Source organism: Salminus brasiliensis, chromosome 1, assembly GCF_030463535.1.
Source record: "Salminus brasiliensis chromosome 1, fSalBra1.hap2, whole genome shotgun sequence".
Lineage (NCBI taxonomy): Eukaryota > Metazoa > Chordata > Actinopteri > Characiformes > Bryconidae > Salminus > Salminus brasiliensis.
This window is the reverse complement of record NC_132878.1, coordinates 59,729,137-59,754,826: the sequence shown is the minus strand read 5'-3', so window position 1 is coordinate 59,754,826 and position 25,690 is coordinate 59,729,137. Positions and strand designations below refer to the sequence as shown.

The 25,690-nt window shown below is 41.4% G+C and overlaps 3 protein-coding genes across 10 annotated transcripts in view; 1 reads left to right on the top strand and 2 right to left on the bottom strand.

The window, feature by feature from the left end:
• Positions 1–6,809, top strand: part of nhsl1b (NHS-like 1b) — a 121,772-nt gene extending 114,963 nt beyond the window's left edge. For 5 of the 6 annotated variants that reach the window (XM_072684193.1, XM_072684160.1, XM_072684182.1 and 2 more), the window contains 3 exons: positions 1,821–1,932; positions 3,332–3,370; positions 4,295–6,809. In XM_072684193.1, the coding sequence (XP_072540294.1) occupies positions 1,821–1,932; positions 3,332–3,370; positions 4,295–4,970 (827 nt within the window). In that variant the 3' untranslated portion in view covers positions 4,971–6,809. The remainder of the gene's footprint in view (positions 1–1,820; positions 1,933–3,331; positions 3,371–4,294) is intronic. The other variant, XM_072684171.1, reaches the window with a different exon arrangement.
• A 969-nt stretch (positions 6,810–7,778) lies between these two features.
• On the bottom strand, positions 7,779–11,673 carry hebp2 (heme binding protein 2). Of its 3 annotated transcripts, none has more exons than XM_072697039.1 (5): positions 11,524–11,673; positions 10,106–10,212; positions 9,860–9,995; positions 8,958–9,138; positions 7,779–8,749 (listed from the first exon to the last, which is right to left on the bottom strand). In XM_072697039.1, the coding sequence occupies exons 2-5, from the start codon at positions 10,175–10,177 to the stop codon at positions 8,563–8,565; spliced, it is 576 nt and encodes a 191-aa protein (XP_072553140.1). In that variant the 5' UTR covers positions 10,178–10,212; positions 11,524–11,673; the 3' UTR covers positions 7,779–8,562. The 3 variants fall into 3 exon arrangements, with proteins under 3 accessions (XP_072553140.1, XP_072553147.1, XP_072553155.1); XM_072697046.1 differs by having other exon boundaries at positions 11,581–11,671; XM_072697054.1 differs by lacking the exon at positions 11,524–11,673 and adding an exon at positions 10,305–11,486.
• A 1,244-nt stretch (positions 11,674–12,917) lies between these two features.
• On the bottom strand, positions 12,918–24,151 carry kif25 (kinesin family member 25). The gene is made up of 15 exons (XM_072697027.1): positions 24,083–24,151; positions 23,825–23,890; positions 21,423–21,545; positions 21,173–21,308; positions 19,894–19,997; positions 19,332–19,414; positions 19,127–19,166; positions 18,942–19,009; positions 18,753–18,827; positions 18,059–18,202; positions 17,643–17,819; positions 16,576–16,730; positions 15,301–15,525; positions 14,724–14,879; positions 12,918–13,069 (listed from the first exon to the last, which is right to left on the bottom strand). The coding sequence occupies exons 1-15, from the start codon at positions 24,149–24,151 to the stop codon at positions 12,918–12,920; spliced, it is 1,773 nt and encodes a 590-aa protein (XP_072553128.1).
• Between the last annotated feature and the right edge of the window lie 1,539 nt (positions 24,152–25,690).

Genomic DNA, 25,690 nt, shown 5'->3' with positions numbered 1-25,690 from the left:
AGTAGCTGGATGCCTTCATTAGACACAAAAGTCTAATGAAGTGCTGAGCTTATTGTGGATATTGTTAGTCTTTAAAGACACTGACCAAATGCATGTTTCAGTGCAAAGAGTATAGTTAGACCTGTTCAATTAAACATTGTGCAGCAAATGCGTAATTGAACATAGTACTCATAGTACTTTTTAATATCAGGCATAAATAGTAGGTTCGGTCATGTCAGAATATTGTGATACATAATGTGTTAGAAAAATGTCTTGTATAAAGGAGACATAAAGTAGACAAGTATCATGATAAACTACATATATTTTTGCAATTATCGCCCACCTCTAAGTCCAGCTGTGTTTAGTCATCATCTGTATAACATATGTTTATATATACCATTGAAACACAGTTGTTCAATGGTCAATTTTAAAGACTTGTGAGTGAATCATAACTCTGGTTAGACGCCATGTTAGTTAGTTTGGCATGTCTGCAGGATAGTCTTGAACAGTGCACATATTAGTTTCCTCCTTTTCCTTCCTCTCTTTTCCACCTGTGAATCTGGGGCTTAGAGCGGGATGTCGCTGCAGCAGCCATTTGGATTAATTTTGTCTCTGCTTCCTGTCCTGCTTCTCCTCTCTTTCTCCAACTCACTCTCTCTGTACGTCCAGTCACCCTCCCCTCCTGCCATCTGTCCTTCTGCTCGTTCTGTTGTCCTCCTTTACCATCCCACCGTCACTCACCCTTCTTACTGTTGATCTCTCTTTATCCCTTTTCCCCCTATTCTCACTCTAATTCCCTCATGACAGCCTTTTGTGTGTGTGTGTGTGTTTCAAATAGTCATACTCTGTTTTTTGTTCTCCAGTTTGGCACTCGGTCACTGTTATCTTTTTCTATTTCTCTTCGTTCTCTCTCTCTTCCCTTTCGCATACTCATGCTCTCTCTCTCGTCATGGTGAGGCTAGGACAGGGCAGCCTCCTAATGGGATGGCCGCTTTAGAATGGAGGGGAGGGGTGCAGGGCTGGTCCTGGTTAGATGAGGGAGGGCGCAGGGAGAGATGGAGGGAGGGGGAGGGAAGAGAGTGTGTAACGTGAGCTCGCCTGCATCGTCTCGGGCAAGTGCAGATGATGAGAGGAGAGAGAGCGGACAGGAGCAGAGCGGTGCATCCGAACTCTGATGGAGAGATGGATTCGTCTATGAGAATGTAAGGGACTGTCTCTGCAGGCGTTTGTTTACAAGACTCTCTTCAGGATTGTATGTTTGTCCTTGCGCACGTTCAGGACTGCATGAGGTGGCTTAGTTAGAATGCGTTTCTCACTCAGGTGAGAGGGCAGATTTGACTGACAATGGCTTAAACTGCCCTCTTCTGAAAAAATCAGGGCTTGTGCTGCTATGCCGGGCTTTGCTGATTCTATCGTGTGTGAGGATCACATCTTCTGCATTAGACAAGTTTGTTTCCTCACCTTTGCGATGTAGATTATAGTGTTTTAGCTGGGTCACGCCAGCATGCAGGGCATTTGTTTATCCCTACCACAAGCTAACGTAGACACAAGCTGTACATAGGCATCGTGACATGTTTTTGAGTCAGGCGGGCTCTATGCCATTTCTGGAATGTGTGCAATGTGTACAGTATACAGTGTTTGTGGGTGTAACAGTGTGGGTGGTTGTTTTTCTCTCCCATAAAGAACAGTACACCAGAGCTATAGCCACATTCTTGTCACGCTGTTAACATAGACAGCTATAGATACAGTCTTCCCGCTGTTGCCGAATGCTAGTGTGAATGTGTGACTCATATGGAGTGTGACTGTGTGAATGTAACACGCTTCCTCCATGTGCCTCTCAGGTGAGGTGTTTGAGTCCTCGCCGGCCCCCAGCGCCAACGGTGAAGTCTTCAAAGACATGGTGACACCCACACGACCCCGAACCACAGAGGACCTCTTTGCAGCCATACACAGGTATTCCTCCTCCTGTTCCTACTCCTCTTCACCTGCCTCTGATTCAGTTGTCCTGTTCCTACACTCCCTTCTCGTTTCATAACCTTGGCCCTTCAGTCTGAGGTTGCTGTCATTTCCCTCTACTTTAATGTTTACATAGTTCCATAATTCAATATATAGGTGAGTAGGTATTCAAGGTCAACAAGTCAAATCTGCACTTCTTTTCCCGACGTCAACAAATGACAAAAACATACAAATCACAGTAAAGTCCTTTTCTACCTACAGATGTTGATAAAACTATTAGAAAACAGCAGACATGCTGCTGATTACTTCAAATGACAGAATGCTTTTCTCATTTCTGGCGATAACTGGCGTCTAAGGTTTAAAGCTAGCTGTCCTCTCCACTCTTAGATCCATCCATCAAAGCTGGGTGGTGGTAGTGAAGCAAGCTGGAAGTGAAAGGCTGCTCTGGTTTGTGTCTGGGAGTTGGAGAGCTGCCCTGGGCTGCTGAGCTGTAGTGGATGTTCATGCACAGTCAAGCTGTGTTAGTGTAGGAAAATGCACACTCGCTCATTCAGTCACTCATTCATTCATTATTCAGGTTTGCAACACCCCTGCCCTTGATACCACAACCCAACACAGTTACGTGTTCATTCTTCTAAATGGCACAGCTGCTGTGCTCTGTGTGTATACATACCGTGTGAGGGTTTACTCTGTTTTGCAGATGTGCTCACATAAATCCAGTTCACCTTTCTAAACACACTGCCGCTAAAGAACTGTACACACTCGTCCTACTTAAGTGTGCATTGTGGTCACGTGTAGTAGTAAGGACTTTTTTTTCCTCCCTCCAGCACGTCACAGTATTTCATTCTAGAGGATTTTATTTTCCCTGCTACAGTGTATGTGTGTGAGTCTGCGTGAGTATGTTCGCTGAACACAGATGCAGCATTGGAGCAAATGGTAACCTTGAAATGGAATGCAGTGTACAGTATAGAGTATTCTGCGTTCTGCCGTTCATGTTAATGTGAGAAATGCTGCCTAATATGTTTCGTCAATTTGGAGCTGTTGAATTTCATCAGATTTAGCAGCCTTTAGCAGACACATAATTAGCAGCCTTCAGAAGACAGCTCTGTTAATGGTCAGATTTTGACTGCCACTGCTGACCCGAGTTTTCTAGCTAAATTCAAGATCTAATAGAGATGTGTTTAAAGGCAGAGTAAAGCCAATGACTATCTGACCCCCCATTCCTGTCATCCGCGCTTTTCCCTGATCTCTATCAGTGTAGTATATAGTCTCCTGTGGTACACTGTTCTGAAACCATATCTTTTTTTTATTAGCACATCCACAAATATGGGTTCTTCAGCACTAAGATCTTTCATGTCTTTCCCTCTTTCTCCCTCCACTCTTCTCCGTTGTTCAGCCTGGACTGGTTGAGCATGAACGCCCCCCAGCACGTGAGGTGCGCTCTGGCAAGTAATTGGCCATTGGTGTTTCCCTTCTCTTGGTGACGCTACGATGGGATTAGCCCCATAATCCCTTAGCCCTGGGATAAATTTCTGCTTTTATTCCCCCTGCTAATCCCCCCCTTCAATAATCTGCTGCAATGGTGCAACACTAATGAATGCGATTTCTCCCAGAACCCACTGGCCAGTGTACGCAGACATACCGGGCCACTGGTCAGGAGAGTAAACGCTCCTCATGTTCAAAATGCTTTTCAGGCACTTTTTCCCAGTTTGCTTTGTTGATTAATTCCACTGTCCCTCTGCTTGCATTAGTAGCCTCCCTCAAAACCGCAACACGTGCATTTTCTTTTTTTTCTTCAATCTATGTGTTGGCTACAAGAAGACTGCATTTAAATAAAAGGCTGGAGCGTAGTCCGTTCACCACCTGCCATCAATATTCTACACAAGTTCTTCCTGCATTTCCAATACGTCTTGCAGTGCAAACTTGTGAGTTGCTTAAGGTTCTGCTGATTTAATGAGAAAATGGGACAGGAATCGATGGAGGGTGGAGGCACATTGGTGAAAACTTAATCACAAAATCAAGCATATTACAGTGCGTTCAGCTCGAGGGGGAGAGAAGCCCCCTAGGTTTAGCTGTTTAGCTGTGCAGTCATTTTGGTTTGTACACAGCTGGCCCTCTATGCTGCCTATCACAGAACTAACACATGTCTAACCGAAGGCGTTAAAAGACGACAATGCTGTCCCCTGTGTACAGGACTGGACTTAGATTGGGCTTAATAATATTGCCAGATCAACATGCTTGTATTGGCTTAGAAACCGATCCTGTAAACAGACTCGGGACATCCCTAGTCTCAGTTCTTGACCCTTCTATTGTGCTTCCCTAACGCACTCGCTCGCTCTCCCACCTTTTCCCTCTCCAGGTCCAAGCGGAAAGTTCTAGGACGCAAGGAGTCGTCAGAGGACGATCGTTCGCGCGGTAGCCCTTCATCCCCTCCAGTCACTCCCACCGGGACGTGTCCCGCCCTGGGCTCTCCCCTGGCCCGGCAGACAGGCTCCATCCAGCGCAGCCTGCGCAAGTCGGCCACCAGCAGCGACACCTTCAAGGCACTGCTGCTGAAGAAGGGCAGCCGCTCAGAGAGCAGCTTCCGCATGTCGGCCACGGAGATGCTGCGCAGCACAGACCCACGTTTCCAAAGGACCCGTTCTCTCGACTCCTCCCTGGACCCCACGCTGCTCTCCAGCCCAGACAGCCCCTGCTCTTCCCCCAGCCGCAACAAGAGGGCACCAGAGGACTGGGCACGCAGCGAGGGGATGATCCCAAGGTACTCTTTGGGTTCCTCATCATCAACATCGCCATCATCGCTGGTGGGGCCAAAATATGGACGATCACGCACACCACCTTCTGCTGCCAGCAGCAAGTATAATGCCCGAAGCCGCATCCTAAGCAGCCCCATGACCGTCATCTGTGAAAGGGAGGGCGAACTGGCAGAGAGCGGAGAGGGTTGGGAGGAATGCCCCGATTCTCCAGGAACACCGGCCCACCAAGCAGTCCCACAAGACTCCAATGGCACTTTATGTGAAGAGGAGAGCAGTTAAGCCAGTCGTTCCCAAATCTGGTCCTGGAAAACTCACGCCCTATGTATTTTGATATGTTCCCCGCTCCTCTTATCCAACTAAACAGCTAACAAGCCCTTCCTAAGATGATGTGGTTGTGTTAGATCAAGGAAAATCCTAAAATACAGAGGATGGCGTACTCCAGGACCAAGATTGGGAATAGCTGAGTTTAAAAGAGTTTCCCAAAAGAGGGAATGAAGGAACTTCCTCGCCCTAGCAGAGACTGACCCAAAGGAGAGGACACTGCAGACCCTGTAATCTGGGTGCTAGCCCCACTCTAGGCTGCGGACAGTGCTGTACCAATCTGCTCGTGTAGGAGAAGAGATGGGCCAGGCCACAAGGTGCCTCCTTCGGACTGATCTGTGCTTAGTCTGAAGTGAATGAATACTGTTTCTGTTGCAGCTCTTCAAAAACAAACAAAAAAACACCCCATTTAAATTCTCTTTGTTGTTGTTCGGAAGAGGTTTGTTTTCATTGACAGTAGTGCACTCATCTCCCACAAAGCTTAGCCGTTTTACTTCTGTTTTGTTCTGTTTGTTTTGCTCGCGTTATCTTCCATTTTTGGCCTAATGGACTCCAGAAATAATTAAAGACAAGCCAGCTGGCAAGGTGGTTTAATACGGATTGATTTATGAGCAACATGTGTGAGCGAGAGATGAAGGAATTGCTAAGTGACTCATTTTGTCTGCAGTGGTGCTACTAGTAGATGGCAGCGTTGTATTCAGTGATCTGCTTAGATGGACTCCTGAGGCCACAGCTTACAGTTCAGTCCTTTGCATCTCCAACTCCAACTTTACTGATGCAACACTTGAGCTGGGATTGCCTTCTTAAGTTTGAAAACAAATCAGTTAATTCCAGATCTCACTTTAGGCGCGTTGAGTCGCTTCCTTTTCGGTGTCTCTGTTAGTACTGCCATACTCCCCGGTGCTCTGAAAGCGATGGAAATTTCAGACAGATGAGGACGTTCACAGAAGGACTGTTGAAGTGGTACAACTGAGACTCTGGCTTAATGACTAGCTTCAGAATATCCTTTGAGTTTGTGTGTAGGTTTGCACTGTGTACATGTCTCTGTTTGTCTGTTTAATCAGTTCAGTAATATTTTATGCCTGTGTTGGATGTAACTCATTTGGCAAATGAAGTCTTTTTTTTTTTTAAAACTTACTTGACACACATAACAGACCTTTTTTGTTTGTAATGGTTTGGGTAACCAAAGAGCTAAACAGTAAATGTAGCCTGCTGTAGGGGCTCTGGACTGGACTGGTGATGGCATTTATTGTACTGGGAGTGATCCAAGTTCTTGTGTAAGGGTTTGGTGAAGACTAGCTTTAACATAACTAACTCCTCTTTTGTGTACCTTCTTGTGCAGTTTTGTATTGTTTTCTATGTACATAAATACACAAATTATTAACATCTGGAGGTATTTTCAAAGAATTTGTACATTTTAGAAACCCTCGTTGAAGGGGAGTGGCTTCCTTTTGTAGAGTATTTATTTTAGAATAGCCAGAATGTGATTTGATATAGCTGGGAGGGATTTTAGAGGGTGAGCTATGGCTCAGATTATTTTTGATTAGAGGGGAAGAGGCTGCATTACATTATGTTTCAAGAATCATGATTATCCAGTGCTTTTTTTTTTTCTTTTTTTTTCGCCCCGAAAAACTGGGTGCTTACAAAGTCTCACTCTCGTTCTGTTGGTAGAGCAGGAACGAGAAATCAAAATCAGGGACAAAACAAAGGAGAGACAAAGTGAGATGAATGAGATCTGGATGTTGATGAAAAGGAAGACGGCTGCTACCCCTCTTGTGTACGTCTCTGTAATAAAACGCGGTGTTATTTAAAAATGTCCCATCTGTCCAGTCTCGTCTTTGATTCACTACCGCCTGTCGGCCGGTTGCCTGACCACAACCTCATTAGCGGCGCCACCATGGCTTCCATGACTGTTCGTCATTTCTTAAGGCCTCTGGGAGGTCATCGCTCAACTGTTCCTCCCTGTCCCTGCTATTCTCACATTGGCCATCACTTCACTGTATCAAGACACTGTCAGGCCTCCAGGTTACTAAGCCTTCAGAAGCGGGGCTGATGTTTCCAGCCTGTCTGCATTAGCTCTTTATACCTGGAGGCACAACTTACACGCATTACACTCAACGTACAGCGGTAATTAGCCAGTGGTCTTTCATTTCAGACCCTGAACCCAGTCTCTGGGCCTGGATATTGTACTCACTGACAGTTAATTGAACTGTTTGTGTCACTCAGTTGGTCATCAGACATCAAACACACCAGCAATTATTACATTCAAGATCATTAAGTAGAATACAGGGTCTGGAGCTGAGGATATCTGGTTATCATCTTTCAAACTAATTTATATATATAAAAAATTAGATTTTTCAATAGGAGTTAGGTTATATACCAGTGAAATCCTGCTTAGTGATGTACTCTATTATATATATAAAAGAAAAAAAAAGCAGTTCTAGGGAGGAACTGGGTAAGATTTATCCTGCCACACACATGCTCTGTCTATTGTTATGCTTGTGCAGTGCTGTACACTAAAGGATCCGTCAGCACACAAGGTGATAAGCAAGTTGTCCCTCCAAACATAGTCCGTTTCTCCTTTTGCGCTGAGTATGTGAACATGATATCCAAGCAGTAGTTACCTCTAAAATAAACCTGATGACGGTGCATTGTGTTTTCTTGCACATAGATCATTGAGGACTTCCGCCCAGCAGCTGAGGTCATGTCCTCCACAAGCTAAAGAACCTTAAAAATCGATTTTAAAGAATAGAATCTTTAAAAAAGTAAATGATGGTATTTATTAGTCAATAAATGAAAAACAGCACAAACAGCATTGTAATGGCAGATTTAATAAGAAAACAATCACACTGCTTTTCTTTCATTTCAATGATTTCTAATTGGTATATAAATTCCATTTATACAACTAAAATAAAGCTGCTGTCCCTTTAAGAGTGAGTCTACTTGAAGGCCTCAAACCTCAGGTTAATAGGAATGTATTAGTGTTCACATTAAACTGGTCACTTAATGTAATATAGGCAAGTGCAATTAAAAACAACTGCAATGGAAGATACAGTTACAGCACAGAAGCATGTTAGGCAATCTTTAACAATCCAGTGATGCCAGTAAAAATCACATTCAAAGCACCCCACTCCATCAACAAACTAACCTTGATTCATGTGCACTGCAAGCGTAGTCACACTGTAGCCCTACAGTGTCTTTACATGAGATTTGTTACATCTACTAGGCTTTGCATGAGTGTTTTGTTGGATCAACAGAAATGCTCCAACATTATTCTGAATAAAATCTTGTTAAAAAATGTTGAGGTCATAAAGGTTTCATTACAACAGCAGTGATGTGCATGTTGTTAACAAGAGTCATTTTTATACTGTGCACTGTATCATAAAGTTATTACCATTTCACAAAGAACTAAATATAAATGTACCAATTAACGAGCATTAAAAACAAAAGTAGCAAATGTTCCAGGCACTTGTGAACACAAATTCCTAGAGGAATAATCTCAACGATCTTGACCTCTTCTAATGACACAGTGTAAACACTTTTGTGCTTACTACTTTCCATCCTCCTGCTTCATGAGCCAGACTTCATTTCTGCGGTTGACCAGCTTAAAGGGACTATCATAGCCCACTCTGTAGTACGGAGCCTCTTTGAAGGCCATCCCATCCCTCTTCAGGCTTTCTATCAGTTTCAGCAGCTCCTCACTGGTGTTCTGCGTGTTGGCAAAACCTCCATAGGTTCTGTCACAAAAAACCCCCACAAATTTAGAACCTATTATACGTTCCTCAGTAAAGTCAAGTGAGTTGAAAAGTTCTACAGGAAACCAAAATATATGAGTTTGATGGCATCATTTCACAGAACCTATTTTTTAAACAGTGTAGCTTACTAATGCACATTACAGTCTCAGTTACTAAATGGCTAATCCCCTTCGCCATCACCTGAGCATACCTCACAAACACTGTGAACTCCTTCCTGTCCTCTACGAAGATTTCTGGCCCGCTGGGTTTAGGTGGGTCAGCCTGGTGCTCTTCAGGAACGTAGAAGGACACCATGAAGGAGCTCTCACAGGCTGGACCTTCTCCAGGATTAGTAAGGCAGGTCACTGGTGCAGTCATCTCTACTTTAACCTCTGATACAGAGCAGAATAAGCATTCACACTGCTAAACACCACTTTAATAATAATACATTTAAATGTTTTATTTAAACTTAAATCTTCATATGCTTTTCCACAATATCATAGTTCCTTATACTGTCTTTCACTACATAGGTTCTTCTTATTACAAAATTTGCTCACAGATTTTGGCAAAAAGTGGCAAATATGAACTATATACTAAAGCAGCTTTAGGATTAGCAAATGTACTGGTATACTGTGGACTAGAAAATAAAATCACTTTCACTGCATGTCCAAACTCTAATTAATGTGTTCGGCTACTTTAAGTTGTACCCAACGAAAGCAGGACAAACTCTTTAATACCCTCGATTTCGGAAAAACAATTCAATGAGCAGGTGTCCCAATACTTTTGTCTATATAGTGCATGTTAGGAATGCAGCACTGCCCTCTTGTGATACTCTTGACACAATTCTCACTCTTGCTTTTTTTTGGTTGTTAGTTCTGGGAGCTTCATGATAATATATTCTGCTATGGGGTTTTTCAGCTGAATGCTTTCACACACTCAGCACAAAGTCCCAACTGAGTTCATTTTGCTATAAATGTTCCAAGTCACAAACGTCACTTCATGCAGAAGGTACTGGATGGAGCTGCATCAGTCCAGAAAGCAGAATTCAATTTTAGATGAGGTGTCTACAAATGTTGGAAAAGACAGTCCAATCTACTGTTCTGCAGAACTTACTATTCTCATTATTTCCCTGGATGTATTTGAAGAGTCTGTTAAACCCTGTGTTAATGGCAGACTCCTGGTCCATTCCAGTCACTGTGGTACTGACCCAGTTTGTTCGATGATAGGTGCGGACCTCATAATCCTGGCCCTGGACATACATACACTTCATTATAGTACATGCAGAGAATAGGAGTGCAGAAATGTCAGAATTGTTAAAAACAACAGTGGCAGACATGATTTAGTGAGCCATGCACCAACCTTGCTGTCCTGAGGAGTAAACTTTGGATTGTCCAGTCCTGTTGAAAACATTTTACCCAGAGTCTTCAGCATCTTCTTAGAGTTTGTGATGACTCTCCAACAACGAACTGCCAGGCAAATTTACAAGAAATAAAGCACAACTGGATACACTTACTTTTCTAAATATCTAAACAAATATATGACCTTTATTTTAACCTACATCAATTTGTGACAATTAGGTTAAACCGGTGACAACTGTGGACCATCTGTAGACCAAGAGGAGGTCAAACAGAGGAAAACTGGGTCTATCTTCAGTTTCTACAGATTTAAACCTGATTGATGTCGGATGTACAAAGAAGTGCAGGTCTAGACGTTGTTCAGTTACTGTTGTACAGTTATTTATTGTTTTTAAACCAGCTCCTTTTAGTCCTCTCCTCTAGGTCTAGGTCTGCTAAGGGTACTAGCTACCGTTTAGTTTGTAAAAGAAGGGAACTGGTCAAAAAGGCCAGTTAGGTAAAAAGGTAAAAAAAGGTAAAGGTGCACGTATTTGTCACTGTACACTGTACACTGTACAGCGAAATGTGTCCTCCGCATTTAACCCATCTGTGGTAGTGAACACACACTCACACACACACTAGTGAACTAGGAGCAGTGAGTACACACACACCCAGAGCGGTGGGCAGCCAACTCCAGCGCCCGGGGAGCAGAGAGGGTAAAGGGCCTTGATCAAGGGCCCAACAGTGGCAGCTTGCCAAGCCCGGGAATCGAACCCACAACCCTGTTATCGATAACCACCACTGCCCCATCTAGCTACATCAAGTGCAATAGTTTAAACCTTTCAAAGGTTTCTGCACATCCCTTTTTACTAGCATGCTTCTTCATGGACCAACAAGTGGTTCTTCTGTAGAATCGCTCAAGTAATCGTTTGCAGCAGCTTTAAGGGTGTATTTTACACTGCATCGCTGTCACGCAAAAACACTCTGATACATGATGAATGGACCAATAGAACCGCTCTAAAATTACAGTACTACATTAACTCCCACTGTAGGGGGTTTTTCTCCCTTCTTCTGTAAAGTTAGTTAGCTAGCTACCTTTTTTAAGATACACCGTTTTAGCGAGACAGAGGCGATATAGGAGTCATTTCAACGAAGTATCAATGCGTTTCACTGCTGGCTAAATGAGTAGAGGTTCCTCTACCCACCTCCAAGGCTCAAAGTAGACGAAACTTCACCAGCTACCGTCAGGAATTACTTTAAAATCTTTCATTTAAGCTCGTATGAATCTGTGTAACACGTACAGACTGCATTTATAGTAGAAAATAGAGCAGGAGCAGAACCACACACACACACACACGGCGAGCTAACGCCTAACGATGTCTGACGCTATCCAGTAGCTTATGAAACATGTTAGCAGAGCTAGCTCGGGTTTTAATTTCCTACCTGTTCCTGAAAAATGTTGAAATGTTGAGGAAAAAATACTATTAAAACAAAACGTACTTCTTCCAACCGCCCTCAGCGCGGTGTGTGTGTGTGTGTGACAGTAAGTGATATAAGCGGGGGACACTGACTCCCTAACGACTCCTCTCCTGTTTACGAAACGGAGACTGCGTGAGGTACACGTGACCGCGTGAGCGCGTCTGATTGGCTCAGAGTGCACGTTTACGAAACTCCAAAAACAAGACCCAGACAGTGGAGAAACTGACAGGTAGTATTTTAATCAAATATCAATAAACACGAAGAAGTGAACTGAAAAAGCATTTATATGAATTATTAATTATATTAAATATGTTAATACAGACAACTAAGTTAATACCAAAAAAAAGAATATTTAATTTTGGCGGATAAGAGTGAACTCATCATTGTAAAGTAGTGAAACGTCAACAATGCATTTCACAGGAAAACAAAATCGAATTGATATTTAATGCATTAAACTCTATGAATAAAGCATCATCCATATTAACCACATTAATATGCAACTCAGAAATTTAATTGTGTGCATCTGTACAAGCTTTTTTTTTTTGGTTGTTGTTTTACTCAACCACACAATCCAGTTTGGTTAGAGCTGGGAAATAAACCCGGACTGGGTTGGTCACCATAGTTCTAGGCGAAGGCTGTGCAAATGCAGAGCACACTAGATTTTTGTTAGAGCTGGGAAATCACCCAACTCTGCACTGACTCCAGCCTTCCTGACTTCCAGGCCCAGAATATTCCACTAAAAGAAGCACACAGAATAGAAAACAGACAGATAGATCTAATGAAAAGGCAAATGACTTTGTAACAAAGCACAGTGGATATGTATTGCGTGCCTGCTTCTATAGTTAACATAAAATAGTATATTAAAATGACTTCATGCACTTTCAAACTGACCCTAACAAGACCTGTTATTCCTACATAAGCCTATATTCTTTCTAGACCATCTATAAACTGTAAACACCTTGTCGAATGGAGAGGCTGGATGAAATCTGACCTGCCATTGTTACACAAGCCAGTCACATAAGCATCAAAATCACCATCTGCTGCACCGAAGCTCAGCGACTGCAGGTACAACATACTGGTTTGAAGCACAAAGGAATCAGTTTACAAAACCACATTAAGCACAACACACATACAGAACTTACAAGCAATGCTATTCACTCTTACAATCATCTTTTACACCGCCGCACAGTAAACAATATGCCATGTCTTGTGTGCACCATGTGCTGTGTCACTCTGAAGTCTCATGACCAACACTCATCTCATGAAAACCCACACCTAGGCCAGTCACGTACGCTGTAAAACCCTTACTCTCTGTTAGATTATATGGTGTGGCCTGTTCCACTGTTCTCGCCACTAGATTACTTTGTCTTCAAGCCAGTGTTCTTCCTGCGTGGTGGCTCTCTCTGGATCTGTCTGGCTCTGGAGCCAAAGCCAAGACTCTGCAAAGATTCAGTCAGAAAGTGCTGTGTGGGTGACACACACAGCATCACCAGCAGCTTAGCATCCCCTCCTAGACATCAGGAAACAAAAACAGTTTTAGTGGCACTTTAATTGCTTAAAAGCGACAGGATAAAAAAAAACTGACACTGTTTTACCTCCAACCTTTGAGAGACCAGGTGGGTAGGCATTTTGTGCAGTTTAATATTTCCTAACTGATCCAGGAAGCTTCTTTTTTGGGGTACTTTTACTATACAGCACCTAAAGCTATGTTTACAGCCCTTTTTTATAATCACATTATAAACTGAGGAAACCTGAAAACATGTGGTCTTCTATTAGAATTTCTCCTGCTTGCTGGGCATCAGTAGTTTCAATTGTCAGAGTGATAGACAGCATGTTAGATGAGCCCATGGCTGCTGATTGTTGGGACAAGATTGGAAGATTTGAGGAGTCAGCGAATTTATAAAGTTTTGACATTTGCATCGTAACAAGCCATATAGCTAACAAGCTAGTTAAGGAGCTCTTAACTTAGAGCTCAAACTTTTTGGTGCCCAAGCTGGTGCTTCTTAGTCAAAAATAAAACACAGTATTCATGTTTTCCCTCCATCTACAATTTTTTTTTAAATGGTGTCTAATTCTGACAAAATGGTCAGCATGAAGGACATTTTAGCACTTGAACTGCTTAAAAGTGACAGTATAAAAGATACTGTTTACAGCCCTTTTAAAACAAGAGCATTCATTAAGCAGAATTCACATTAGGGCAGCAAAATGTTCCTACACACATTTCGGTCATTCACTTTTAATGGAACCGTTGCTTGTTACCTTGTGTGCAGTTATGCCTTGGACAGTGGCAAAAGTTCAAATGTTCTGAACTTTGTCCCTGCATTGCACTGACTTTCAAAAGCACAGCCTGTGATAGTAGACTACTTTGTCCATCCTACTGCAGTGATTATGAAATTACCATGTAAACATGTCTGTATTACAGAGTTTCCTAAATCCCAAAATAATTACACATAGCATGTGTTAGTTCCTTAGTTTGAGGTTCTCGGATAGGTAGTTTGCCTCATTTAATGCTGGAGTAGTTCAATATTGCTCAAACCTTTAGGCACTCCTGGTCAAAATGTATGTTACTTGCAGAATCTGCTGGGATCCATTCTTCCCTCTACCACTGAAATGTTCCCTGTGCCACTGGCTTCCTCAAGCAGGGGCTATGATATGAAGCATTTACAGCTATCATACAAGTAGTTCTTTCTGTATGTATACTGTTCTTCCAGACCATAACCTGAGCTCTTTACAATATAAACTGAGGAAACGGCTACCTGAACACACCTTGTCAGAGGTGTGAAACTCTAAAATTTTCATTGTGACTAATTCTAAAAACATTTTCAGCAAGAGGGAAATCCCATGTTCCTCCCGACAAAAATGCCAGCCTGTTCATCTTTTGTCACACATGCTTGTTATGGTCATAAAGCTGTTATTACACAAATTTTTAAGCCTAAATCAGCCTGGACCACATATTAATCACATCCAGATTAAGTTGATGAAGACACCTTCAAACTGTTTACATAATCATATCTATATTAGTCTTAGTTAGGTCCATTGGTGTGCATGTAAACACAGTTACTGAGATCTGCTGTATATGCATGCCTTTAAGCTTACTCTATATGTACACTGTATTCATATGAAAAAGCTGCAAGCCATGTGTTACCCTCTGCGCTTGCACTCACCTATGGAGTCCTGCAGAAGGTGTGTGAGTTTGCTGTTGCGGTAGGGCACATGTGGCCGCTGTTCTGCCAGAGCTCCCAGCACATCAGATAACGCAGAGAGACTGCGGTTTATACAGGAGTTCTCCCACAGAGCTGCACCACTCACCCCTGACATGCCTATAAACACATGAATTCAACATAAGAGAAATCTAAGAATACTATATGACTTAATTGTGAGAAAAATATTTTACTGGTACTATTTTGTGATAGTAGTTTATAGATGTTCACATAAAACTTAGTCATACAGAAACTACGTAAGTCTATCTGAGATTATGCAACGACTAAAGACAGTTTTAGACAAATGTATGATTTTTGAGGTGGGCATGTAATCATAATTATGATGCTAAATGGTCAGACATAACCTACTTCTGACCTTGGAGCTACATTAAACATGTCTTGGCTTATTGAGGAAAGCTGAATTAATTCAATTCTCAATTCTGTTCAGGAAAAGTGATAGTTTTGGTAAACCGAGCTAGCGGCTGGATGTCATGACCTGTTCGTTAAATGAAGGACTGTATGGGGGAATGTCTTCGCTTACCCACACACTCACTGCCAGCCAAGTCCACCAGCTGCAGCTTGGTTCTGATGGGCGTCTGTGAGATACTAGGTCGAGGGGAAGGGCACGGTGATTGGCAAGGGGAGGGATATGGGGAAGAGGCAGGGCTAGAGGAGCGTGAGGAGGCAGCTCTGCGGCAGCGTGGACTCCACCACTCCCTCTTAGAGCCACGCTGGACATCCTGCCGCACATTTTGCAGCCTGCGAGCTACAGACACACACACACACACACACACACACACACACAGCGATAAGACACTCAGAGCATTACACCATAGTGCAATGCACTGTTTGCAACAGTCCCCAGTAACCTAACTTCATTCCTAAAGAGAAAACTGAATGGGTTCTTTGTAAACATTGTACACGTTTTCTGATCATGTGTTCACTATATTGCCACTGTCAAACAAAAAACACCATATCCCAATTTCTGCCATTGTTTTACTTTTTTGATATATTGTGAACCTGGCAGAATGTGTCAGAATGATGACTTGACCATTAGAAATGAGAAATTTTAGACTCCCATTTAGACCATTAAAACTCGTTTTGGAAATACAAGGCTCTTGTGTGAGAATGGTGATATACAGTTTTTCTGGAATTAGCATTATAACTTTCAGTTTTGTCCACACTGCAGAATAAAACAATCATAATTCAAATGTAACTGTGAGTGTAAAAAATCAAATTAAATCTAGCTGTCCACAGATTCATGCTCCTTCTCTACAAGCTGTATTCCAATGTTCTCGACTTCTTCACCTCTGCATGCAGCCAGCTAAAAAAATGATGAAAAACTTGAGCCTGGAGTGGAGCTTAAAACTTTCCCTCTTTTAACTGTAGAAGCCTGTGGAACCTTTGTTTGTGTCTGTGAATGTGTAGATAACTTATTCTGAAGGTGTGTGAGAAAATAGAGCAGTCTTTAGATGACTGTAAGAGTGTGTGGCATTTGAGATAAGGCTTTCCTGAACTTATTTAACAGCTGTAACAGTGTGCACACTAGATAACTCTTTCTTTCATGTTGGATGGAGCAGGTTCTAACAGAAATTGCAAGCAGATACATTTTTTTTATATAAAAGTGTGTGTGTGTGTGTGTGTGTGTGTGTCTCATTGATGTGTGAGTGACTGAGAGAAAGAGACACTCGATTAGACCTTGTGCCATGGAAATTAGAGTGTGGGCAAGACACAGAGTGCTCCAATTATACCCAGTATGAGGACACTGACATTTCTAGAGTGTGTGTGCATAGGTGTGTATGTTGAACCGTCATACCTAGTGCCAGTGCGTTGGGACTTTTGGAGGTGACAGTGAGAGTAACAATAAGGTGGGATCTGGAGGAGTCTCTGTGCACCATTGTGGGGCTGTGGGCCCTCAGCCGCAAAGCTGCGCTGATCAGCTGCATCACCTCTGCACGGCTCTCAACCAACCTGAAACACACACACATACTGAGCCTTAGCCATATTAAAACACAACAAATGCAGCAACCCTGTAAATATGCAGCAATATGCACATATTGTGTTGCAGTTTAAATAAAACAACAGAGTAAAAAACATTAAACTAATTACCAAACGAGCAAACACAGTTAAGCACTGCTTCCACTGTGCAGCATCAATAATAAGGAACTCATTAAGACATTGTGTTGTTTATGGAATGTTACTTGACCACCACGGCCTACTGTTAACAGCCTCCAGTATTTGGTGATAATTGTATTTTTATGATCATTTTATATGATGATATATATTATAGTAGATTACATATATACATACATATAGTAGATTTTTAAATTATTATTATGATAAACAATTACATTATTTATAGAATATAAGTTATATTATAACATGTCTCTCAGCACTCTACAAAAGCAATAAGACAATGTAACCCTTTAAAATCATCACAAAAATCAGTTACTTCTGCTTCTGCCATTTAATCTACTATTCCTTTTTACATGTAAAAAACAACCTTTCTGTGATGAAAATGCATTGTACTTGTTTCATGACCTAACACTTTGATCAAGAAAGCACAAAAAATAGCAATATCTCAGATTCCAGTCACCTCACATTGCATTGTGCTTCTTTTGCATTATGATGGAACATACAGTAGTGCACATAGAGCTCCAATTCCACATGCTGCTCCATTTTACTACGCAGCACACATGCACATACTGTAGCTCCTTCCAGGGGGAAGCGGTTTGTGGTAGATTTTAATGTGTTTTTAATGTGAGACCAAGCCAAAGTCTCTACATGTATTGCAGGCAAGACATAGACGTGTTAGTAATAAAGAGATTTCACGCAAATATGAGCAGAGATTAAATGTTAAATGTAAGCTGCAGCATCACTTACTCGTGTGTAAGACAGGGCACTTCACTGGTGCCTGTGCTGGTTGTGATGACCTCTCTTTTCACCCCCACTGTGGCTCCCTCTTCATCTTTGGCCAGGAGGTCCAGCAGCTCATTATTATAAACCTCCACCACAGACACCTCCACTGTGTGACTCTCTGCAGGCTTCTCCGAGATCAACCTAACAAACATGTACCAACAGGCATTTAAAGCATATTCATACATTCAACAAATTACCACCAGCTTCCTAACATTCATTTGGAATCTGTAAAAAATACACAATAGTAGCATGTTTTCTTTTCTTTTTTTTTAATTGCACCAAAACTGCTTCTCCTTTGTAACTGTCCCTTGGATGAATGCTGTGATCTGGGCCTCTCTGTCTCACAGTACAATAGAAACAATGTGGTCTTTGAGACTTACTTGAATAACTCGTTTGTTGCTTTGGGGATGATGCCCTGCTGGGAGTTGTGTTTAGTGTCTGCAGGGTCCTCAGGTTGGGATCCAATCATTGTATATGTCTTTCCGCTGCCTGTCTGCCCATATGCCATGATGCACACATTGTACCTGAACATGAATGGGAATGCCAATAAAACCACTCACTCAGTATATGTCACTACCAACATAGTTCTGTATTTACAGAGATGCCACATTTAGCCAGTTTAGCCAGGCACATCAACAGCAGCACCATTCTGACACAGTCAGTACACTTGACACTAATTGTTAAATCTGTGAGTGTTAATTTAATGATTTGCTGTGTATGAGATTTTTATTTCTTTAAAGTTCCAACAAACATCTAACTAAGGCTGTCATGATCACTTGATTAAACGTAAAAATCAATTGTTAAGGAGTAATTAGCTGGCAGTGCGCAAGATCATAGTCCTCCATAAAATTCTCCAGCTGGTCTATTCAACAGTACGGACACACCGATTAATATGCGCTTCTTTACCCTGTAGTGTTTGTATTGTGTTTTTTAATTATTTAAAACCTTCCATGCTTACTTTTTTTCAAGTAATTGGGAATATTGTAGAGACAGTGTACAGTGTGCTAGTTTCCATTAAGTCCATGTTTATTGATTAGGCTGTTCTAATAGCTTTAATAATTTTCTTCTAATTACCCATCCAGGAGCGATGTTAAAAGGGGCTTCACTTCTTCAAACACAGCATCCTGCTTGTCCTCTGGACCATGCACCCTATAGATCAAATCACCAGGATGAAAAAGCTTTGAATTAATGCAATACATACATATTTTACAAAATGACCTAAGTCTAGCCACAACAGAAGCAGTTAAAACAGTGCCACAATACCTCTCAAACTCAAACATTTTGTTTGCTACTGGACTCCCAGGTTTAGTGCAGTTTACAAGCACACAGTCCTGAAAAACAAGTGTAATATAATTATCCCACAGTATCAACAAACACAGGCCGATTTATTCTTATAAGCATGCTACATTTATACATCACATAAATATTAGAATAATCAATTCACTCACATCACTGAACGCCTGCACCACCACCTCTGATGATGAGGACCTTAGACAGCAACACATGATTTAATATACACTATGTAGTACAGTGTAGCTCTTCTGCGCACTAAGCACAATTACGATGCTATAAATACTACACTGTGAAGGAAGTAATAGAAAATGCATCTGCGCTGCTAAACACGCACAATCACATGATTTGAGTGGCTCTTACCCATTACGTGATGGACTGTGACTGTAGTCAAAAGGCAGGATGGGGCGCACTCTACAGTGAACTCTAATGTTACCCCTCAGCTCCTGGAAAGAGAACAAATGAATATACTTAAGACCGGGTTCAGTGTTATCTAAGCACATCAAGTTAACCTCTTTACACCACAAGGGCTTCAATCCCATTCTTTCATACCTACATACATACTATACATTCTGAATAACAAGACATAATCAGCCTATACTTTACTATATGATATACTATACTATGTGATTAATCATGAAATAAAAGGGCAAGATTCTCTGTAGTAATATCTATTACTGGAGTATTCTCTTTCACTTTTCCTTTAGACACTGTCTGTTTCCACACATTATGAAAAGAACCTTCCAACATTAGATGTGTCTTCTTACTTATGTCCTTTACAGTTTACAAGTGCCACCTAAAACACTGCAAAATGCGGTGATCAGCCTCTACTATGTTTGTTTAATCTAATCATTTCTCATGCTATTTTAGGGCTCAATGCTTTTGAATGTTAATCATAATGCAATCCTTTGTTTATGCTACTTACAACCAGAGTATTGTGGAGCAGCCTCCTCCTCATCCTTTCTGTTCTACACCTCTCCTTCTCTTCTTGCAAGGAGTGCTCCAGAGCAGCCATCTGAGCCTGGAGGTCTGAAGAAGCCAAACAAAGAGTAAACATCTGTAGAACTAATAACAATACAAGGCTTTTAGTCTCCAATCTCTGCCTCTCCAAGGCGTACTATAACATGACCTATGACCACTATGTTAATATTAAGCAAAATAAGCATGAAGCATTTGTTTTTTTCATTAGACCTAAGACTCAAATTCATTAGCCACAACACTCATCAGAGAACTGCTTGTACTCATTTGGCTCAATGTCAGTCTGATGCTGAGATTAGATTCCTGACAGGCCTTTCATGCAGTACCATGCTGTGTTGTGAGTAAGACTGTAGGTTTACCCACTAATCCCTCCCTGGGCTTTTGCAGCGGTACACCGCTTTAGTTTCTAGACTCAATGGTCATCACATCTCCACTTATTAGCATATTCACTTCACTTCTAATTACAACTCACTAGCTAGGACTCCTCTAGTGAAGCCAACCAACACATCTACTATTCAAACAACCATTCTGACAGTCAGTGTAATTAGTAGCCCTGTGGTCAGACAAGGACCACTGTAGAAGGGTTAGAGTATGACTAACATGAATTATGCATAAAAAAGAATGAGCAATAGTGTCTAACTGAACATTTACAAAGTATAACAGCAACAGTTTGGGTGTGTCTAACAATGTGTGCCGATAAATGGGCTGCGGCATGAAACCTGATAAAAGACCATCTACTCAGTGTAACAAACCTAAGTGTTAAACTCTGTTAAAAAATGTGTGACTTTCAATGAGAGGGTATAGAATTCAGATTCACTGCAGCAATAGGAAAATGATTCATGGCTTTGCATCTGTGTGTGTGTGTGTGTGTTAGACAAAGGATAATATCCACAAGTCCTATGGGATCATGTCACCATGCAGTCCAGGTGACGCAAAGAACACATGACCTTGCAGACAGCAGCTTTAGCAGGGCTAGGGGGAGGGGGACAAGAGGGATTAGCTCTGAAACACCCTTCTTAGCTTCTGTCACAACACGCTACCGTCTGCACATAACACTGTGGATTGATATGAGGGTGGTGGAGCTAGAGAGGAGGGTGGAGGGAGGATACAGATGGAGAGGGAGACGAAAATGGCCTACTGAAAGTGTCTCATTTTGCCATTATTAATAATTCTATAAATAAAGTCTGTTTGGTCCAAAAATAATACATTTCTTTGAAAATACTCACTCTGGGTGCCATTACCCTGGAAAACCTGGATAGCTGTGCTGGCCACCTGCTCCAGCAGCTGCTTGCTCTGGTTCTCCAATTCTGTGGCAAAACTCACGTATACAGCAAACACATCCCTCAAGTCCTGCTTCAGTGCCTATAAACAGCATTAAAATAAAAACACCCAGAGAATTGATTGAATTGCTACACACAAGCATGATGTGTGATAGGAATTCTTTAGAAGGGCCAGTTTACAGTTTCGTGAACCTACCTGCACCTCCAAGAGGAGTTCGGCAAGGGCAGAGCGAGTCCTTTTCTGAACATTTGTCTGAAGCTGACATCGCCTTTTGGCTAATATCTCCTCCTCTTGATCCCTCCGAAGTTTCCCCATACACTTGAGAAGATGGACAGATCACTGTTAATAAGTATTCAGCAACAATGACACAAAGCAAAACATGCATAAAATACTGGAATTCTGGTCCTAGTGTTCTGGCAAGAAATCTATTCAACCAATGTGTGGTTCTTCAGGCTATGGCTCAATGTAGAAGCACTGCCTGTACTAAAAATAAAGCCTGGAAGAACCTCTTTCTCTAAGGGTGTAGGCTGTTTCCCTCTTGTTGCAGTTACAGCCTCTACACCACTGAAAAAGGCTTAACACTACAATGTGAGGATTTGATTGCATTCAGCCACAAGTATTCAGGTGATGATGTTGGATGATTAGTTTTGGATTAAAATGTCATTTCAAGCTCCTACAGGCCAATGCTGGAGGGCTTTCTACCCTTCTATCAAACAGCCGACATTGCCATGACCTTAGACCTTTGGACATATAGTGCATCTGAGGTGTGGGGTATTCTGAGGTCTTGTTCCGAAGCTCTGATTTAGAGTCTCTTAGATCAAGCCTTCAGGTTTGACCTGCTTGTCCATTCATTATGTTGATGTGTAAATCAAGCACCATTGAACACCTGTCGTCTGGGGGCAAACCTCTTAACTCAGAGTGAAACCATCTGTCGGAACAAATCCCAACCTGCAACATATACAGAACCAGCCTCCAGTTTAAACATGGAGAGAAAACATCCAAGTTGAAGGAATCAATAGCTGAGGCAAAGAGAGCAGGGACAGCTGAGCCTTTAATTCACTGATCAATAACCTTGTGGCCCATACCCGCCACTTGTTCCTTATGAAAGATATGTTTAGCAGCACTACAGGGATTTCCACAGCATTCCTATACACTGTATAAAAGGTTTGACAGAAAATGAATCCTTGTCTTCACTTCACACCACTAATTATTAGAAGTTGGATGTGCTCAAATTCTAAAAACAATATGATTATTAACATTTTATCACATTGTTTACAGTGTAAAGTAGTTTTGTGAACTCTGACTATACTGACTTATACTATAGTCTACTACTATCACAGGACAAAAATATAATACATTATTATGGAGGTATTACACAGCACTAACCAAATCCTATAGTCCCCTATACCTAGTTTGTAAGGGGTCTGTTTCTGTTACAGTAATAAAAGAGATTCAGGTGGAAAACATGTTCCTATCCTTTCTAGGAAACAAAATCCATGGGAATCTTTATTTCTAATCAACTTCATTCAGAACTTCCCCACTGAAAAGACCTGCATCCTACCAGATCTGCATCCTAAGATGCGGTAAAAGAAAATTCAATGTTTGTGAATCTGAATCCTTGCCATTGTCTGCATGTTTAACCTGTGGGAGCACATCCCTGGCAGACCAGCAGGCAGAGGTGAACAAAATATCAACTGATAAAGTCATTCATCAATTCTATGCAGAAAGGTCGCCTCTGGGCCTGTGCTAATCTCAGATGAACGGAAAGACTGTGGAAATGTGTGTTGTGGTCAGATGTGTCCACATTTGAGTTTGTTTACAGGACAAAAAAGGATATCAAAGACAAAAAGGACCATCTAAACTGTTACCAGCAAAAGGAGCAAAACACACCACTTTTCATGGTACGGTGATGCATCAGTGCCCACAGCATGGGTGACTTTGCACATGTATTAAGATACAATTGACAGAGATGCATAAATTGGGATTTGTCATCAGGGCACATTTTATATAGGAAAGTCCATGGCTATTTCAGCAAGACATTACCAGGCTTGACTGTGTGACTGGCCTGCCTGAAGTCCAGATTTGCCTCATATTAAACAATGTATGGACCATAAAGGTACAGAATCAGAGAATGGTGACCATGAACTGTTGAGCAGCTGACATCTTGTATGAAGCAAGAAAAGGTTCAAATTCCACTGGCAAAACATGCAGGTAAGTAGTCTGCCCAGTTCCCATTGACTAAAACGGATGCAGATAATAGGGAAGGTGGTGCAGCACAGTGCTAAACATGCCTCTGTGACAACTTTTGTTGACATTTGCTTCCATTTTCAAAATATAGTGGTTAGCTGTAAACCTTTTCTTGACTCTTTTCAATTTTTTTCTTATTATCCCACAATTACTTAATTAATTACTAAAAGATTATATATATAAAACCAGGTAGTCTCAACATTGCTAAAATTATTCTGTTGGTTAACATTTTAACATACTGTTGCCACAGTCAGAGAAGATTTATACTCTATCCTCTACTCAGGAATGGGCTTGAATACAGGATCTAATAAGAGTGAATTCAGCAGAACACAGCCATGCCCTCTCTTTACCTCAGCCAATCTCAGGTGAAGAAGAGCGTTCTCCGTCTCCAGCTCCAGAATCCGTTCCTCTTTACTCTGTTAAAACATTATTAGCATTAATATTAATTAAAGACACCTAAATTCACACAAAGCAACAACAAGGAGTTAAAACGAGTATAAATATAGACGTTCAGTCGTACAACAGACTTATTAAGCAGCTAATGTTAGAGTTACTAGGTCTGTTTAGCAGTGAGTAGACTACCATCAGGGAACAGAGAGGTCACTTACCCGCAGCTTGTGCTCTAGGAGGTGCACTTGGTGTGCAAAAATCTGGTCTCTGTTAATAAACAGCGGCATTTTATAACTCTAGAGCTGTGAGAGATGTGAGAGGTAGTGTCATTGCTCTGCTCTGTGGGTCCGTTACAGTGCTGTGCTGTAGTCTAACTGTAATCCAATTAGCCGCTCTCTCACAGGCGGTCCTGCGCTCACTAGCCCATTTGGCAAGAGGTGCACAACACAAGCTCTGACCCTTCTGTTCTGCGTTTTAGTTCCAGATCCAGTGTTACTCACATGGAGATAGACTTCAGTAATAAATTACAGTGTCTGATAAATTGCAGTTTCCCATTTCCCACACTTTAGTTACCATTCCAGGTCTGAGGCCTATAGAAAAACAACCTGAATTTCCTTTACAGCTTGGCGCCACCTGGTGTCGGATTTAGACTTCATACCTTTACTCTCAGGCTTAAGGAGTAAAGGTGTGAAGTGTAAATCAGACACATGTATCGAGTTCTTCATATCAAACCAACAAGCTATAGTCAAAGCAGAAATGTACAGCCAGGTGCATAAGTATGTGGACTGTGACGGATTGTCTTCCTCTTTTTTGTCTCTTCTGTCTCTGTGCAGCACCTCAGTGGGTTTCAAATGAAGGAATCAAGGTGTGAATAAATGAATTACAGACATTTTACACAGTCCATCAGTTTTCACAGGTGCAAAAGTAATTGGAGAATTGACAATTGAAAAGCAGTTTCATGGCTAGGTTAGTTTCAAATTCAGGAGATAAACGAGGTCTGCCGATGATTCTGCAGTATTACATTTGCATGTGGAAGCCGTTCATAAAAACTCTCGTTATGAAGGTCCAAAGAGGCCTTGATGGAAGTGAATAAAGCTATTAGACTAAAAAAAAACAAAAAACAAACAAACAAACAAAAAAAAACATTGTCCCTGTTCAAATATATACTGTGATATCGGCAGTTATAAGAATAAGCAGGAAACATCTTGCCTGGAAAACAAGGAGCTGTATATTGTAGAGCTGGACAGACTGTCGACAGATGTATCAAGAAGGTGTGATGGACTCACAAGCAATGATCTAATAAAGCCCCCTCACCTAAATGTCACAGGACATTTGTAAATAGACCCTAAACTAACTTTGAAGCAAGATGACCCAAGAATATCTCAGCACTAGAGGTCTTCTGCAAAACAAGCAAGCAGCGATTTCTGTGCACAAGTTTTTGGACAGACCACATTGATTATTTGGATTTGTATTGTTTTTAATGTTAAATAAATTAGGTTTTGCTGAAATAAATTCAATTAGGCTGCTTATTACCTCTCAATAAAAGAAACTACAAAATGCCAAGGTTGCCAAAACACTTGCATACAGCTATATAGATATAGGTTTATTGCTTTAAGTAGTACAAATTGTTGACTGTTTTAATGTGCTTACTGTGGACTATTCATTCAATTTAAAGACTAACTTTAGTTTTGTTTTCTTAGATATCACAGTGTCATTGTGGAAATTGGTGTGGGTATAAAAGTAGAAAATTAGATTGTTTTTTTCAGAATTTAATAACTAATTTTTTAATAAATTATTTTATAACATTATACAGTACACACATTTTC

Excerpts from the sequence above, each read along its gene's own strand:
- hebp2 (XM_072697039.1), bottom strand. The coding sequence starts at position 10,177 with ATGCTGAAGACTCTGGGTAAAATGTTTTCAACAGGACTGGACAATCCA. Across the intron at positions 9,996-10,105 it reads TTACTCCTCAGGACAGCAAG|GGCCAGGATTATGAGGTCCG; the intron begins GTTGGTGCATGG and ends ATGTATGTCCAG. Across the intron at positions 9,139-9,859 it reads CCAGGGAAATAATGAGAATA|AGGTTAAAGTAGAGATGACT; the intron begins GTAAGTTCTGCA and ends GCTCTGTATCAG.
- kif25 (XM_072697027.1), bottom strand. The coding sequence starts at position 24,151 with ATGCCGCTGTTTATTAACAGAGACCAGATTTTTGCACACCAAGTGCAC. Across the intron at positions 15,526-16,575 it reads TCCCAACGCACTGGCACTAG|CTCGCAGGCTGCAAAATGTG; the intron begins GTATGACGGTTC and ends GTGTGTCTGTAG. Across the intron at positions 13,070-14,723 it reads CCTTCTGCAGGACTCCATAG|GAGGGGATGCTAAGCTGCTG; the intron begins GTGAGTGCAAGC and ends CCTGATGTCTAG.